This window comes from Gambusia affinis, linkage group LG10 (assembly GCF_019740435.1).
Source record: "Gambusia affinis linkage group LG10, SWU_Gaff_1.0, whole genome shotgun sequence".
Taxonomy (NCBI): Eukaryota; Metazoa; Chordata; class Actinopteri; order Cyprinodontiformes; family Poeciliidae; genus Gambusia; species Gambusia affinis.
In genome coordinates, this window is record NC_057877.1 from 6,925,413 (window position 1) to 6,942,668 (window position 17,256).

General features: G+C 42.2%; 1 protein-coding gene across 4 annotated transcripts in view; it reads left to right on the forward strand.

Moving 5' to 3' along the window:
* kita (KIT proto-oncogene, receptor tyrosine kinase a) overlaps positions 1 to 16,532 on the forward strand; it is a 54,061-nt gene extending 37,529 nt beyond the window's left edge. Inside the window, exons 5-22 of one of the 4 annotated variants that reach the window (XM_044128262.1) lie at positions 63 to 202; positions 474 to 666; positions 2,435 to 2,621; positions 3,142 to 3,257; positions 3,523 to 3,634; positions 5,628 to 5,806; positions 7,580 to 7,680; positions 7,811 to 7,937; positions 8,513 to 8,617; positions 8,950 to 9,060; positions 9,563 to 9,704; positions 9,884 to 10,047; positions 10,162 to 10,292; positions 10,656 to 10,778; positions 12,931 to 13,042; positions 13,125 to 13,224; positions 13,482 to 13,587; positions 15,267 to 16,532. In XM_044128262.1, the coding sequence (XP_043984197.1) occupies positions 63 to 202; positions 474 to 666; positions 2,435 to 2,621; positions 3,142 to 3,257; positions 3,523 to 3,634; positions 5,628 to 5,806; positions 7,580 to 7,680; positions 7,811 to 7,937; positions 8,513 to 8,617; positions 8,950 to 9,060; positions 9,563 to 9,704; positions 9,884 to 10,047; positions 10,162 to 10,292; positions 10,656 to 10,778; positions 12,931 to 13,042; positions 13,125 to 13,224; positions 13,482 to 13,587; positions 15,267 to 15,449 (2,432 nt within the window). In that variant the 3' untranslated portion in view covers positions 15,450 to 16,532. The remainder of the gene's footprint in view (positions 1 to 62; positions 203 to 473; positions 667 to 2,434; positions 2,622 to 3,141; positions 3,258 to 3,522; positions 3,635 to 5,627; positions 5,807 to 7,579; positions 7,681 to 7,810; positions 7,938 to 8,512; positions 8,618 to 8,949; positions 9,061 to 9,562; positions 9,705 to 9,883; positions 10,048 to 10,161; positions 10,293 to 10,655; positions 10,779 to 12,930; positions 13,043 to 13,124; positions 13,225 to 13,481; positions 13,588 to 15,266) is intronic. The other 3 variants (XM_044128264.1, XM_044128263.1, XM_044128265.1) reach the window with 3 other exon arrangements.
* The last annotated feature ends 724 nt before the right edge of the window (positions 16,533 to 17,256 follow it).

The window sequence follows — 17,256 nt, forward strand, 5'->3', positions numbered from 1 at the left end:
TTTGCTGTGATTCGTTTCTGTTGAGGTCGAGCTCTGATATGGATCAACTTGTTTTATTTCAGTCCCTTTAGGTCCTCCTGAAATTCAGATGCAGCATCCCAGGAGAATCATTCTAACTCGAAATGAAAATCTGTTGATCACCTGCAATGCTACCAATGTCAACGGAGAGTTCACAGTGAAATGGGTGGCACCACCTGGCTCGGTGAGGCCCGTCAGCTTTGGCTTTTGCTGTAGAGCGTGCTTTAGACGGTTTGCATGTCCCAAAAAAAAAAATAAAAAAAGGGTTTACCTTTCCTGCGCAAGAGGCTGGAGGGTCAAAGGTGTCTCTGCATGTGCAATGGGATCTTGGATGTGCATGTGGAGGTTGTGTCTGTGGTCATATTGCATGCATTTGTGCATCTTTGCTAGTATTTGCTTGGCAAGGATAGACATGCCTTCGGGGTTAATCTCTAGAGATCTCTGGGCGTTGACAGGGTGCCATCTGGTGTCCACAGCAACCAGCAAAGGTTGATGGCGATGCACGCATCCTGACGAAGGACTACACTCACGCCCGCAGTGTCACGCTGCAAATAGAGTCCGTGCGTCCACAGGATGCTGGGAGTTACAAATGCGAAGCCAGAAACGAAAAAGGGAACAGCACGATGTCCGTGTGGCTGGACGTTTATGGTGAGTCTGGGGGGAAAAAAAATAATTTTTCCTCCACTTTCTTGACCGGTGATGAAATCGAAATAAGTTCCAGTGAAGTTCTGATTACCAATCTTTGCCTTTCACATGTGACTGTGATGTGTTAATTCCTCTGTCTTTTCCACATTTTATCACAAAATAAACACTAAAATTGGTGTATTCAACTGGGATTTTATCTGGCAGATTGACATAAAGCCATGCAATGATTTAGTAGCTAACCTTTGCAAGGTGAAAAGTAAATGATGCGTGGTTTTCAATTTTTATCCACGTAGTGGTTGCATGTGTACTTCTAAATAAATGTGATGTAATGTAACAAAATGCAGAAAGACTTAAGAATGTTAATACTAGTGAAAGGTCTTGAGGAATTTTATTACAGTGTTTTACCATATTATGCAACGAAATGTCAAAGCTTGCTGATTGGGGCTGAAATGATCAATCAATTATTCAAATAATTTAGTAATTGATTAATCGTTAACTGGAGCATACGGACTCAAAAAAGGGCCATTTGTAGAAGAACAACACATTTAGAGCATTAAACCAAAACTGCAATAAACATATGCATTTGACTTTATGATGAAAAAAAAAAAAACTTTGTAAATATCTTCTACCCAGAACTTCTCAAGTGGTAAAGTTTTAGCTTAATGTGGTTAAAATTCTGTAAAAAATAAAAACTCATATTTATCACCTAGTGCTATTCAATTATTAAGTGGCTAATGCAAAAATGAATCAATCAATCTACAAATGATCAAGGCTCGCTGCACTTTTTTCCAATGAAATGTTTACTTTCTTATTTAAAAAAGGAATTGATTTTGTTTGTTCTGCATCTTTTAGCATATTTCTAATATTGTTCAAAAAAGGTTTAAAGTGGCTAAATGAAAAATGTGCAGAATGTGGGAATTGTTTTCATCCTAGTAATCGATTAATCGTCATAATAATTTATTCAATTATCGATTACTAAGATAACCCTGAGTTGCCGGCCTAATGCTGATTAGCTTGGTTTACGTCACGTTAGCTGACGTAAACCAAGCAAAACGAACAAAAACATGCAGCTTTTAACAAAAACAAAAACGTGCAGCGTTTATTTTTCCATGGATATCTGCGTTCTGCAAACAATTTACCGTCTTTCTCCCAACGATCGCTGGAGATAAGCACCAGCACCCCTGAGATCCCGCAAAGAAAAGAGGGTGTAGCCAAAAGATGAATGTTTTTCATTGTTAAATGAGCTGGCACAGCACTCACAGAGCAGAAATGTCCTGGTTTCAAACTGCTTTCTAAAATAAAACCTGGTAAAAACAGACTTGCCATTTTTATCCTGAATATCAGGAACACTTTTTTTTTTTAAATGAAGCAGAGATGAGTTAACAAATACTATTAGTATGCAGAGTTTTTCCTTCAAGTCATGGAAGTAGTGTGACTGTTTTCATCTAACTCCTGACAAGACCGCAGCTAAGCTCAGTCTTTAATCAGCCCTCAGGCTAATCAAAGCTGTTATACTGCCCATTGCTGCATGAAATTGAACTTTTACATATTGTCTAATTTGCTGCCAAAACGAAAAACAGTCTTTCCTAAATGTCAAAATTGAATCTAAATTGCCCACAACCTGAGAGAGTCTTATTGTATCAGTACACAAACTGAGTTGAGGTGACGTTACCCGTACGTCTTTACATCACCCATCCTCACGCAGGTGAAAATCTGGAGTGTATTTTTTTCCCCACCAGTGTTGTAAGCGCCTCCCATTTTCTTATTTCAGAACGGGGCTTTATCAGCTCAGCAGAAATCCACAACAGCACCTTCCACGTCCGCACCGGCGACAGTTTGTCTCTGAACGTTAGCATGGAGGCGTATCCAAAGCCGCACGCCTTCTCCTGGAGCTTCATGGGCGAGAAGCTCCGAAACACCAGCGACCACGTCATCACCACGCGCAGCAGGAACTACAGGTGCGTGCATGACGCAGCCTCGCTGGACCGAGTCCATGTAGAGTGGAAGCGAGTGTTGCTGGAAGAGCGTTGGAATTTAGCGGCCTTGGCCTTGCTGCAAGGTCACGGCTTCCTGAGAGAAACCCTGGGGCGGAAAGTGTCACCCCAGGGTTCCTCGCGAAGTGTTCACAGCCAGATTACAAATGTAATTGGTTGGTGTTTTCGGGAAATAAAGCCAGTGAAATGCATATGTTTTGGATAAAAAAAAAATATCAGGTGTTATCCAAAATCTCTGCTAATATGGGAAGAATAAAGACGCACTCTTCCATCCTCAGCTGGATGTGCGTAACAAATGCTATGCAGATGTGTGAAAGGGAATGCATCACTCAAATAAAGCACTGATTATCTATCCGTGTGAACATGTGAACTTCTCTCTCAGACAGGACTTCATATCCAGTTATTTTTAGTTTCATTTTCCTATTTTTTCTTACCTTGAAAAAAAACCCCATCCTTGATTAAAATCTATCTGTCTTGTGTTCAGCTACGTCAGTGAGTTGAGGCTGGTGCGGCTCAAATCGACAGAAGGTGGCATTTATACCTTCGAAGCCTCCAACGGCGACGCGGCGGTAAAGCAGAACTTCTCCGTGTTCGTTATCAGTAAGTGAAAGGTTTTCTCTCCCCTTGAGCCGCGTCATGAAAATGCATTTTTCCACGCAGCGTTAACGTTCGGCAGCTGACGCGAGAGGAATTGACCTTTAGGAGTTGTAACGTAATGAAACCCTACCCTCCAAACCCTCTGACTGCGCGTCACTCAGCTCACAGTTGTGCCTGAAGGAGGGCAAACACCCTTTTTTTCCCCCCGACAGCCTGTAATTTATTACTTAACGGTCTCTCAGTCTGACGCCGGCTTTTTGTTTACCAGGTAAGCCTGCGATCATAGATCATGGGGGCCCGGTGGACGGACAGGTGCGCTGTGTGGCTGAAGGCTACCCTGCCCCCCAGATCAAATGGTACTACTGCGAGAAGCACGTCAGGTGAGGCTTTCAGTCAGTTATTGTTGTCTACACAAAAGCAAGTCTGCTTGTTTTCTTCTCTGTTTCCTTCATGAGGGTAGGTTGGAGAACGTGACGCCGTATGTCAGTCATTTTATGACCAGGTTTTAGCAGTAACAAGACAACGGAGAGGATTCATTGAAAATCTTATGATTTCAGTCAATGATGAACGTCTCTGCCTCACAAGGTGGAAAAGCCTCTCGAATTTAAAGAAAAGCAGTGAGTTATTGTTATGCAAACAAATATTTTATGATGTGCTCTGGGGGTGGGCAAAAGATTTCATGTCACGATACGAAATTGTGATATATCGTCACGATAAATTTCAACTGACAAAAAAAACAAAAAACGGACTGAAATGTTTATTTTACTATTTTCTAAACTGTTTTTTCTTTGAGAGCACCAAAAAATATCAGTAAATTCAAAAATATGAGTAGACAAAGTGTCTATGTGCATCTTAGTGAAATAAATCACACTTCTATACGTATGTGGCATCCTGAAAAAGCTTATAGGAACGAATCAAGAGTAGAGTTGTTGGCGGCACTATGAATGTTGCTAAAACAAGAAGTGATCAATCATTTTCATTTTTATAGTTATTACAACAATACTACAAAAATATTGCAATAAAATCCTCAACCCATGCTCTCCTACTCCATATTTTTAATATGCATTTGCTGATTTAGCTTGTTTTATTTTCCTGGCGTTGGACTTTGTTTTATTATTTTTTTTAAAGGGGGTGTGTTTTCTCTCCAAACGATACATTTACCCCACGACCAGCAGCCTGCTCAGTTCAGATCTGGTTGTTCTTGCGGTTTGATTTTTTTATTTATCAAACTTGAACAATTACCTCTGAAGTTTAACCCAGGGGGTCCTAAAGGTCACACAGAGACGCGCTGGGTCGAGTCGGGGAATAATGATGACGGTGGAATGTGGGATTTGCGGTTGCGATTGGTTGACAGTGATGAGACGATTCCCCCCACCCTCTCTTCCACGTGACGGGGGGATTGTTGAGGATCCACTCGCTGATTGGAGACGGACGGACGCGTCTGCTCGGCTACAACTTGTCAAACATACATGAGGAGGGAGGAGCATCTGGTTGCCATGCCAACAGCAATCCCGAGCAGCACGTCCAATGAGTCAGGCTCGATAATCCCGCCCGATCACTTTACTGACAAAAAAAAAAAAAAAAAGAAATCAAATCCACTTGATGCTCATTACTTGCGCCTGCATGACAGGTGTTGTAATGTGTAAACAGGAAGAGCAGGTATTGTGAGCGCTTATTTATGCGCCGCTCTCTGTGGAGCAGAGCTGGGTTTGGAGCCTGGGTGCTAATTTTACACGATCAACTTTTGTATTATAAAACCAGAAATGTCACTTTTTCTTTCCCACACAAGAGCTAAGCAGGAGGCGATTTAGATAAGAAAATAAAGATGCATTTCTGCCTTTTCTTTGAAACATTCTCAGTTAAAGATAGTAGATGAACTGATCAGTCTAAAACTGATTCCCGTTTTTCTTTGCGGCCAAACCTCCTAATTCTAATTTTGACTGATTCCATTTATTTTTAATAGTGCATGCAGAACTCTTTGGATTTGTATCTTAAAAGGTGTCATTTAAATAATGTCTAACTTATTAACTACAAGAGAAATAATGTAGAGATAGTAGTTTAAATTGCAAATGCTTCAAAGCATTTGCCTAAAAAATGTATCCAAGTATGTGTTTTGTAAATGATCAGCTTATAGACTGAAAAATTTTAGTTATCATTTTAAAATGTATATAAATATAATATACATTTATTTTAAAATTTGATCTACTTTTAAGATTTTAAAATCTAATTTTTCCATATTTTCCTTTCCGTTTACCAAGCAGAAGCCGACCAAAGGAGGATCGGTCGATTCTGGTCACTGACCAGCTGTTTGTCGGTTTTGTAAAGTGAAGCTAAAGGTTTGCTGGAAATACTAACAAACAGATGTGCCTCTAGGTGCTCCCAGCAGACGAACGCCACCCAGGAGGAGCGCGGCGTGATGACCATCATGTCGGAAAGCACCAGCTTCGGGAAGAGGGTGGAGAGCTGGGTCAACGTCAGAAGACGGTTCAGTACTCTGGAGTGCGTCGCCACCGGGGACGGAGAGCAAGCCTTCATACTGTTTTCTATCTCGGGTAAATTTGCATCCAGTTTGTGCATTCACATGAAATAGAAACTGTTTTCACCGGTAGGGAGATGGGCGGTGTGAGTGCAGATTGATCGGGTTCATTGGGTCTTCTACGCACTCCTTTTAAGGTTGAGGCTAAACGTGAAAGCCTGGATTTAAAAACCCCTGATAAATATGCTTTTGAATAAAAAATTTTCGGATTTGTTGCTTTTTTTTTTTTTTTTTTTTTATTGAACCACAATCGACCATCTGCTTGATTGGTGGAGGAATAGAGAAAATTTGTGAGTTAAATTATTACGGACAAAGTGAAATGAGCAGAGAAATCCACAGAAGTTGGAAGTCACAGTGGGACGTTTCTCATACATGCAGCCGATATGCCTGGTTTATGTAAGAAAAAACAGTTTTTTGTACTTCTGATCATTTCTATTTCATTAGATATTTCACACACAAACACAGACACACACACACAGTATATTAAGACCTATTTTAGTAAACAAATGTTGCCACAGTGTTTGAAAGCTTGTTGCTAATATTATCTATCTCATCTTCTTGACTGTAGAGGTGTGTTCACCATATTGACTTTTTTTTTTGCCCCCAATAATGATTGGCAGCTTATACTTAAGAACCAAAATGTATTCTTTATTAAAACAACAACCTTAATGCAAACCTGCCAGACTCTGTTCTGCGTTATCTCGATCGTCCTGGTGGGCTCGCCCCCCACAGTAAATCTTAACAAGCGATAATTCCTGAGCCTCAACCTGTTTACTGAAAACAATGATTTTTGCCAAAGATTAACCCCGAACTCACTGCTAACCCTTGGTTGGTTCCCATCCAGTTGGTAAACATTAACAAAGAGATACTACCTCAGAGGCGATTGGCTGCAACAAGGCGCAAAAACAGGAATTAGCTCCGGCCCTCTGTGTACGTTACGACTCTAAATCCCCTCTCCTGCAACGGCCGCCCCATCTGCTGCGTGATGTCCTAAAAGCGGCGGTGCAGCAGCTGAAAGTACACCAAAGTTCTCCCAGTCTGAGCCTGCAGAAATTGCTTTGTGCAGAAAGGGGGTGGGGGGTATGTGGGTGTGCATTATGGGGACAGTGTGTGCTTGTGTCCGGGCAGGACAAGCCTTCGGGAGCCAGTCCATGGATTTGCCAAGCACAGAGTAGCAGCAGACCAGGCGGAGGCACACGAGCGTGTAGGAGCGCAGTGGGAGCCCCGGCGCTGGGCACTCGGTGGTCTGTGGGAGGCTTGTAGGTGTCAGTGAGCTGGAGCGAAGAAAACAGAGCTTTAGAACCCACTGACAGGTTTACAGGGGATTAGTTCCTGCAGACTCGGCATTCTCAGATTTGAAGTGGAGAGAAAGCTCCTTATCGCTAAAGAGCTTATTACACCCCGGCGTGTACAGAGGAGCAAAACAATGAGGCATCACAAGCGGCCAGACACAAAGAGACAGAACAACGGTTGCATGCGACTGCATGCGCAGCTGTGAAAGTAGCACGAGATGCTGGAAACGACCCGTGTGAAATCACGGGACATGAGAGCAGGATAAAAAAAAAAAAAAAAAAAAAAAAAACGTGGATAAATTTGTGTATGCATACCTGAGTAATGGGATTAGTTTGCTGCTATTTGATCAAAGTGTGCTTCACTGTGGCTTAGCCTTCTCTGGCTTACCTTAATGCCCCTTTGCAATGTCATCTGCAGTGCAACCACAACAAACCAGCGAACAAGTCACTGATTGGGCCTTTGGTTATCTAACATTATCTTTTCCGTCTCCCTGCAGAGGAAAGGCACGATCTGTTCACTCCCCTCCTAATTGGCTTCATATCAGCTGCAGGCATCCTCTGCCTCATTGTTATCCTGCTGCTCTACAAGTACATGCAGGTAAGACGGTGATGCATTTTTCCCTGCGTGAAGCACGCCCTGCGGCCAGGCGCACGAGGTGTCCGTCACGAATTCATGAGTTCACACGTGCCTCTGTTGTCTTTTCGTTTTGTGTGTGTGTGTGTGTCAGAAACCCAAATATCAGATCCAGTGGAAAGTCATTGAGGGAATCCACGGCAACAGCTACGTGTACATCGACCCCACGCAGCTGCCCTACAATCACCAGTGGGAGTTCCCACGGAACAACCTGCGTTTCGGTGAGCACGCCTTTATCGAAGTCCGTTGGCGACGAGTGGGCGTCCTCGAATGGCCGCCGCAATTAATAGGTCATAGCAAGCTGACACACCCCGGCATATATGACCTGTGGTTATGCTGTTATGTGTCGGGTGGCGGTAAGCCTGGAGACATAAACAGGGTTGAACAGTTAAAATCATAAAGCCCAGGCCGTACTGTCAGGCATCACAATGACACCCTGTGGCTACTTTACGCTGATTTATCTTTTTTCTTTTTTTCACCAGAGATGTGTGCATTGCATTAAGGCATTCGCCGCGTTTGTGTTTGCTATTGACCAACTCGCTCCGCAGCTCAAAGAGAAAGAAACCGCACTCCTCCTAAGCAAACACAATGTTGTTGACATATTCTGGGTGTTGTTTTCAACAGCCCTCTTCAAACAGGATCCTACACGTCCTGGTGACTGCACACACAGCCCCGGGGCTCAAACTGTTGCTGCCCTGAAAGCGCTGGAGCTCGGTCTGTTTGGGAAAGGAAAAAGGAAAAAAGAACAGAGGACAGGGCATAACAAAGTTTTGTGTCTGACCTCTGTTTTTTCCAGGGAAGACGTTGGGATCTGGGGCGTTTGGGAAAGTGGTGGAGGCCACGGCGTATGGACTCTCCAACGCTGACTCGGTCATGACAGTGGCGGTGAAAATGCTTAAATGTAAGTTCTGCCTCTGCACACCCAGCGAACGAATATGATAAATGTGCACAGTAACTGTCAGATTTGCCTACAGGTGCTGAAAACATGTCAGCTCTGGGGGTTTTTTTTGTTTGTTTTATTTGTTTGTTTTTTTGTAGATGGTATTTGAAGCTTTACATTCTGCTTCTAAAGCAATATATTTAATATTTACTCTGCAGTACAAATCTATTTATTCAGCCTACGAAGCAGTCAGATAAATAAGAACAACTAATCATATTTCAACGTGAGATGACTTTGCTTCTAACCCTTTTGCAAAATCTTATCTTGCTGCTCTTATTCTGCTCTTATTACAGCAAGCGCTCATGCCACGGAGAAAGAGGCACTGATGTCAGAGCTGAAGGTCCTCAGTTACTTGGGAAACCACATAAACATCGTCAACCTGCTGGGAGCCTGCACTGTGGGAGGTGCAGCATCCGTGTTGTCTTGTTTTATTTGTTTTAGGCGGCGAATTGAAACTGGAGGAGTCAGATTTATTTAGTTGAGATTTGGCTTTGGAGTCCTCTAACGTAGCACAGATCTGGTGCCTTGCAGAAATATTCATGCTCCCAACACCACGTGTGGGAATGTAAAGCAGGAGTCTGAATCTAAATGTAGAGTCGGCTAGATCAGAAAGTTGATTTTAAAAGATTCTTCTAATCCAGTCAAGTGAGTTGTCAAAAATGTAAGACTTTTAGATGTGCATAGATCCCCACTGCACCTTACAGCTGTCAGTACAATGCTTTGCTAGCAATGTTAGCCACATTGCTAACAATAAAAAAAAAAGTAATACTTGCACTATACGCTATGTCTGTCACATAAAATCCCAAATAAAACACACTATAGCTTATGGCTGAAATGGGAAATAGTTTTGCTCCTGTCATGGATTCTGGAAGCTCATTTTGATGAGACCTGATTCTCCATCTTTAGGACCAACGCTGGTCATCACAGAATACTGCTGCTTCGGGGACCTTCTGAACTTCCTCCGGAGAAAGAGAGAATCTTTCAGCACCTGTGAGCTAAAGGAGAACGATTTCTACCGCAACTTCACACAACAGAGAGCTGCAGATGGGTGAGGCTCTGCTTTAAAAGTGATTTGTGATGGGAGGGAAAAAGTAGAATAAATAAATAAATAAATAAATAAATAAATAAATAAATAAATAAATAAATAAATAAATAAATAAATAAATAAATAAATAAATAAATAAATAAATAAATAAAAAGATGAGAGTACTAGTATTTTCAATACAGATCGTGCGTGGGAGAGTCTTTGGACAGCAGGACTCAGCTCAGACCAGACTGCTCCTTTCCTCTTCACAGTGACAGCTTGAACGGCTACATGAGCATGAGGCCTTCTGTCGCTGGCAACTCACCGTCGAGCTCGTCCTCGGAGCGGAGACAGTCACTACGCAAAGGCAAGCCGGCCAGCCATTCATCAAACTTCAACTGTCCTTAAAACAGAACAACAAAAAACTTTAAACACAGAGATGAAACCATCATCTCTCTTGACCCTTTCCTTCCCCCATCAGGTGGCCTGTACCTCAAAGCGGATGCAGACGGCGAGATGTTCGATGAGGACGACTTGTCTCTAGACACCGAGGATCTCCTCAGCTTCTCGTACCAAGTGGCCAAAGGCATGGAGTTCCTAGCCTCCAAAAATGTAAGCTTCTTCTTCTCACAGTTTGCAGATTTTCTATGAACAGCTGCAGAATTAGATTTTATCTTTTTTTTTTTTCTTTTTGGTTAAACCCTCCGTCACATCTGATAACCAGACGCCACGCGCGTGCCTGTCATGGGAAGAACTGATCGCATTTCCACAGCTAGTAAACGGATCTACAACGCGTGTTTGAGCATGTTGTTGAAAGATTTATCCCCCTGCGGAGGCGCAGATACTGTGTCCAGAGAGCTTGCGTATCGATGTCGGCGGCTGTGTGCTGCACAGTCCGGCACGGAAAAAAAAAATATTCCAATTCTGTTACGAGAAGAGGCTCGTTTGTGACTACTGTGCCGCGTCTTGTTTCAGTGTATTCACAGAGACCTCGCCGCCCGGAACATCCTGCTGACTCAAGGAAGAGTGGCAAAGATCTGTGATTTTGGCCTGGCGAGGGACATCACCACAGACTCCAACTACGTCGTCAAGGGCAACGTAAGTAGAGCCGACATGAGGTTACGGTCCCAGCTGAAATACAAGAAGCAAACAAGCAAAAAGTTGTGGATGCAAGTCAGATTCATAGCAGTGTGAATTAGCTATTAGCTGAATTAGGCCTGATCACCATGTGAGACAAATGTTGGGATTTTTTCTTTTCTTTTTTTTTTTTGTTTTGTTTTGAGTGGCATCACAGAACGATTGGATTGTGATTTATGACTTGGAAGATGCACACACAGGGATTTGAGTTACGATACTGACTTACAATTGCTGACTCAGCATTACCGTGCAGCAGACTTCAGGCCGAGACAAGACTCTTAAGAACCTTGAACTTCTTCACACTTTGTGGTTCGCCAACATTTATGTCGGCAGTTTGATCCGAGGGTATGACGCTTCAGAAACAAAGACACGATTCTTTGCTTTTCGGATGCCCTTGATGAAGAATTACAAATCTAACAACGAACTCTCGAGTGCCTCGGGAAAAGTACTTTTTTACCAAATGAGTGTTTCTGAGATTTTTTTTTTTATTGTACCACCGCAGTCTCCAGCATATTTTACTAGACTTTATTGTGATAAAACACAAAGTAAGCAGATAATTGTGAAGTGAACGTAAAACGGTTTGTGTTGTTTTTTTGTTTTTTTTAACTAAAGTAAATAAAAGTGTGGCATTTGTGTTCACCCCCATTCAATTCAGCCACTTTCATAAACATTTTTCATCTTAAATGCCTAAAGCCTCTGATTTGGCTCTGGCAATTCATCAATCACAATCCCTCAAATTTAAGTGATAAATCCCACATTTCTACTCTTCCTGTTAGAAATTATTTTTTAGTCCCGTTTATTAAAAAATCATGGGCAAATCACTTTCTCCACTCACAAAGACGATGGACCCCTGTACAAGTCAGCCAGTGCAGACCCTGACTACCTTCCCTGGTGAGTGAGGGACTTGACAAAGGTTGCATCAGTCCTTTTACAGGAAATGGAAAAAGGGCTTCTTTATTGCTGTCTTGTAATTTAGTCTCTGTAGAAATTCAGCCGTTCTGTGAAGGACTTGAGAGTTTTACAGGACATTAGGTAACACCAAGGAAAGCAGAGGATAGAGCGGAGAAAAAGCAGGGTTGGGTTTTTAAACATTATTATTAAGCATCATCTAAAACTGGAGAGAACAAAGCACAAATTCATCAAGACCTGGCCGTGTAACTAAAACTAACAGGCCAGGCAAGGAGGGCTTTAATCAGGGAAGCAGCCAAGATCATCACAGCAGCTCCTTTTGTCAGATGAGTTTAAAATTTCTCTTTTTGGTTGAGCTGAATGCGCTGAAATCCTCAAAGGAAGTCCTGTTAGGGATTTCAACAGATTCAGGCTGGAGTACATCCTCCAGCAGGAGAGCTACAGTGAAAGAGTTAAATAATGTGTTAAAACAGAGTAATTAAAGGTCAAATCTGAAATGAGTTCAGAATCTGGAATGGTTACATTATTGATCTATCAAAATCTCCCAAAGTCCAGATTCTCATTGGTTTTGGATCTAGCTAAAAAAAAAACAAAAAATAAACAAGCACAACACAAAGTAAAATATGTATGAATCTATCCTGTAAAATTTAGATAAAGTACAGAAAAGTTTGTGGTTGGAACTGAAGGGAAACGTTAAAATGTTCAACATTGTGAATAGTTTCCCAAGTAAGCCAGAAAATTGCAATGTGGTTTGGCTTTTCTAAATTGCATCTATGCGGCCATTTGTTATTCTGGAGCAAACCTCTTGAGCACAAAGGTTTTTCCTTTTTTCAAAAGAAAAACAGCACAAGATGTTTTAGCCAATGTAGCATTTCATTAAACCACTAAAAATGAATCATTAGGAACTCTGAGTTCTCAGGTTGCTGCTCCTTTCTCTTAAAAATATAACCTCTAAAATAATAATTAAATTAAACATTTCTTCTTTTTTTTTTACTAATTTTTCAGATTTAATGTCAGACCTCTTTCCGAGGTTCTTCTTTTCTTTTTCTTTTCAAACCTCAGACAAAGAGCCATGAGCTTCTTCACACTTTGCTTGTTTTGCCTATTAAACTTTCTGTCAAATCTGTATTTGAGATGAAAAAAAAAAATAAAAGATGAACTGCATTTGTGTGCAGCACCTATTCATTGAGGTGTTCTGTTTCAGGCCCGCCTGCCGGTGAAGTGGATGTCCCCAGAAAGCATCTTTGAGTGCGTGTACACGTTTGAGAGTGACGTGTGGTCCTACGGCATCTTGCTCTGGGAAATCTTCTCACTGGGTATGTTTCTCCATCCGCGGCGCTTTTTATGTGGGTGTTGTCAGAACTGCACAAAGTAACCTGAGATTCCCGTTGAACGTAGGAAACAGTCCGTATCCTGGTATGCCTGTGGACGCCAAGTTCTACAAACAGATAAAAGAAGGATACCGGATGGACGCTCCGGAGTTCGCACCCAGCGAAATGTGAGTTTTCTGTTGCCGTGGAACGTGACGGTCTTCAAAACGAATCATCAAGCGGAGAGATGTTGCGGTTTGATTAAAATGACATGCAAGCATGCAACAGCGAGGAGTTGAGTCACAGCCCGCTCACGTCCTTTTGTGTTTGGCCGCGCACAAGAATAGCAAATGATTAATCAAGGATCTTTTGATGAAACAGCACTGGACAGAAGATGCTCTGTGTTAGCTGAAGGTGCATCATGTTGTTTTCTGTCTGGCTGCAGGTATCAGATCATGAGCTCCTGCTGGGATGCGGACCCCTTCAAGAGACCCCCCTTCACGAAGGTGGTTGAGAGCATTGAGCAACAGCTGTCGGATGCCACTAAACATGTAGGTTCACCGATTTCTGCACTGTTGTCTAAAACTGCACAAAGATCAAAATCACATTCCTCAACAGTATCGGGAGGACTTCTAAGGGTTGAAAGTTTTGGTTTTATTTGGAGAACTGGAGACCAGCTTTAGCTGGACGACAGGGCTGGAAAACGAATCATTATACAAACCAGAGGCTCCTAACGCTCAAAACGTGTTTGGTGTGAACGCACCATTATTATTTAAATATATATATACAATATTGTACATGTCATAATCAAATATGTCATGATAATAGGCATTAACTACAAAACTAGGGGTAAATTAAATAATTTACCAAGACTATTTCTAATGTGTTTCTCAATTGTCCCTTTCATAAAAATTCAAATATATTGCACAACATGTATAAGCAGTAGTTTTGTCCTCATGGCACACTCTACAGAGATCGTGGGCCACCAAATTTACAGTTCCATGATAAAAAAAATCTACATCCTGATCCACAACACCTACAGTCAATAAGAAACATCTCCCATTTAGCTTTAACCTATGTTTTGTGGATATGTAGAATAATTTTGAGTGTATGGAAACAGACAAGGTGGACCCGTTGCAGCTCATTTTTTGCGTGATGCAACGTGTAGCCAGTCGTGACGACAGAAGCGTCTCAGCAACAGTCCCGCAATCTGTCTGCCTCGTGACAGTTTTCCTGCATTCCAGAAGCCTTGACGTTCCCTCAGGGTATGAGCTTCACATCAACAGGCCCTTTGCTAAATAGTCTTCCCTTACAAAGTGCAAACATGAGCAAGATTCTTTGGCTCAATTATCGCCATTCTAGACGACGGCCTGATTTGCCTTCGCTCTCAACGGCACGTCTTGTTCTGTAAACACAAAACTGTGAGCTAATGAGAAATGTAAAACCAGACGAGGAAAATTCATGTAAATTGTTTACGTTTATTCTCCCTCGTTCAAATGCAACATTACACGTTTGCAGCATTTAGAAGATTTCTCCCACGCTCGCTCACAATGCAGTGTTGTCTTTGGACAAAAAAACTCCTTAAACTTTTGCAACATTTTGCAGCGTTGCAATAACAAATGTCAGTCTGTATTTTACTGTGATTCTAACGGCAAAATATGTAAATATTAAGAGGAAAGAAGGTTAATAACAGTTCTCAAACTTTTTGACTAATCAAAAAATAAAAAAGTACTGTGCAATTATCTTTCCTTTTTGGCTAATTCACTGCTAACTTTACACTTGGACGCGTTGGCAGTTCTGCTCGTTCCTCTTTGCAGAACAGCTCCAACTCAATCAGACTGGAAAAATTTTCAAACTGAACTGCGTCGATATTAAGGGGGTTATGAAAGCAAATGATGGATGCCACTGCTTTCCATGTTTTTAATCCGTTCGTATTATTTTTCTTCCACTTCACCATCGTGTGCTACACTGTGTGTAGCACTGTGTGCAAACCAAAAAAAAAAAAAAATCCCATTAAAATTCACTTAAGTTTGTGGTGCCAGCGTAACCAAATGTGTAATCATCAAAGTGCAGTTAATACTTCTGCAAATCTCTGGAAATATCTTAGACAGTCAGGCTTTAAAAAAAAGAAAAAGAAATCTAAAGTACTGAGTTCCCACAAATTAAATCGTCTGAAAATCCATTCCAACAGATTTTTTTTTTCCCCCTGTCCTCTCTCTCTCTCTCTCAGATTTATTTGAACTTCAGTTCCAGACTCCCCGTGTTGCCTAGAGCGAGGGAGGAATCCAGTTCTCAGAGCACAGCAACTCTCAGCTCTTTCTCAGCCAGCAGTAAGAGCGCTCCAACGCAGCCCTTACTGGTTCAGCATGAAGTCTTCGTGGAGGGGACAATCCTTCAGGCCGAGTGGGTGTAAGGACCCGCCGGACTTGTTTGGCTGCCTCAAAGTGCCTGTGATGTTTTGCCACAAATCATCCAAACCACTACTTCTCGTCCGCCTCCGCCCTCCACCTCCCTTGTCCCCCGTCACCAGCGAAGGTTGCTGTAAGAAGAGTAAGCGCCGCCTCTCACAGGAGAGAGCGTCCGCGGATAAACGGCTTTTATCTTTGCGATCGCTGTTCTTGCCTGCTCAGTGCTGGGAGGACACCTGGACTATTGCTCCCAATCTCCAGAACTCTGAAGGCACCGCTGAGGGTGGGCGGCCGTCACACATTACTCATTATGTTATTACACTGTTACATTGGTTGGTTATTTTACACTTTTTCATGTCTCCTTTACATTTCATTAAAGTTGTTTCATCATTTTAGTTTTTTATTTGTTTCAAGGTGAGGATGGGGGGGGGGATTAGTCCACATATAGCAGATGTCTTTCTTTTTACGTTTGGTGTTATTGTTTTGGTTATTCTCTGTTTTGTTTTGTTTTTTTCTGTCATGGAGCATCGTTTGCGGTTTTTTTCTTTCTTTTTTTTTTTGACTGTTGCAGTTGTTGGGTTGGAAAAGAAAGCACTTGAGGCACTTAAACTCTTCTTTATTCCATACATCACATGATGCAAATAATACAACTTTTTTTTCTTTTTTTGATCACTTTCATCGTCAGTATTACTTTCCAACTGTGCAGATCTATGCTGTATGAAGAAGATACTTTTGGGGGCCAATTTGATTGAGACACGATGACACAGATACTTCTATATAAGCTATTAGGCGGCATGGTCGACTACGACATATCCATAAGTGCTTCGAGTTCATTAGGAGGTAGATCCGGGACGGCAGCACCTAGAAGGCAAACGACTTTTGTGACTTTTGTTAGCAAATACCACGATCAGTGCATGACTGCAGCTGCAGCATAGATATAGATATGGTATGCGACCCTTTATGCTTCGTTGCGTTGCCGACAGCTGGACTGCGAGAGGTATCGATCTCTTGTAAAGATGTATATAACTGTTTTCTCCCGCTGTTTATGTTTACAAGCGTGAGGTAGGTACTGCCATTTCTCAGATGTGTTTTCACAGCTTCCCCCGCCCCCTCCCTCCTCCAATCCGTCAGTTTGGAAACAGTTTTTTGTTTGTTTGTTTGTTTTAACCAACTCTGATTGGAGTGTCACCCCATGCTAGCAGTGTAGTTCTCCGACTAAGACAAGCTGAACCTGATGTGATATGCCATTAAGTGGATTGCAGTATTCCCTGAGGTGACAGGAGCGAGAGAGAAAAGCAGAAAACAACACAGGCACTTTCCTAGCTATGCGTTCAGAAGGTGACACTCGGTACAGAACTTCTTGTGTTTGGCCGTCTCATTGTTCTCCGGCCAGTAGCTGGTTTCCTTGCCGTCCCTCTCGTCGTCTTCTTCTCCTTTTTTTTTTCTTTTTTTGTCCAGTTGTTTCCTCTGTTCGGGTGGGGGGGGTTCGTCTGGAGTGGTCCCGGCATCTCTCCCAGCTGTGAGTGTTGTTCAGAGGAGTGGAAAGTGTCCTGTTTGCGTGAGCAAAGTGTGTCTGTGCGTGCGCGTGAGCCAGCGTGCCCCGTCCTCCTTCGTGTGAATGAGCGTGCGCGAGTTTTTAAGAGGTGCCACTACTACAGATTAATCTAGCTTACTAAAGACCCCACAGTCTTACTACTCGTATCTTTTTGTAAATACATATGTGCGTATATTACAAAGTAACGTCAGTACTTTGGAAGATGTTTATGCTAATGAAGAAGCGGTACAGCGATACAGAAATTATTATGCTTTATT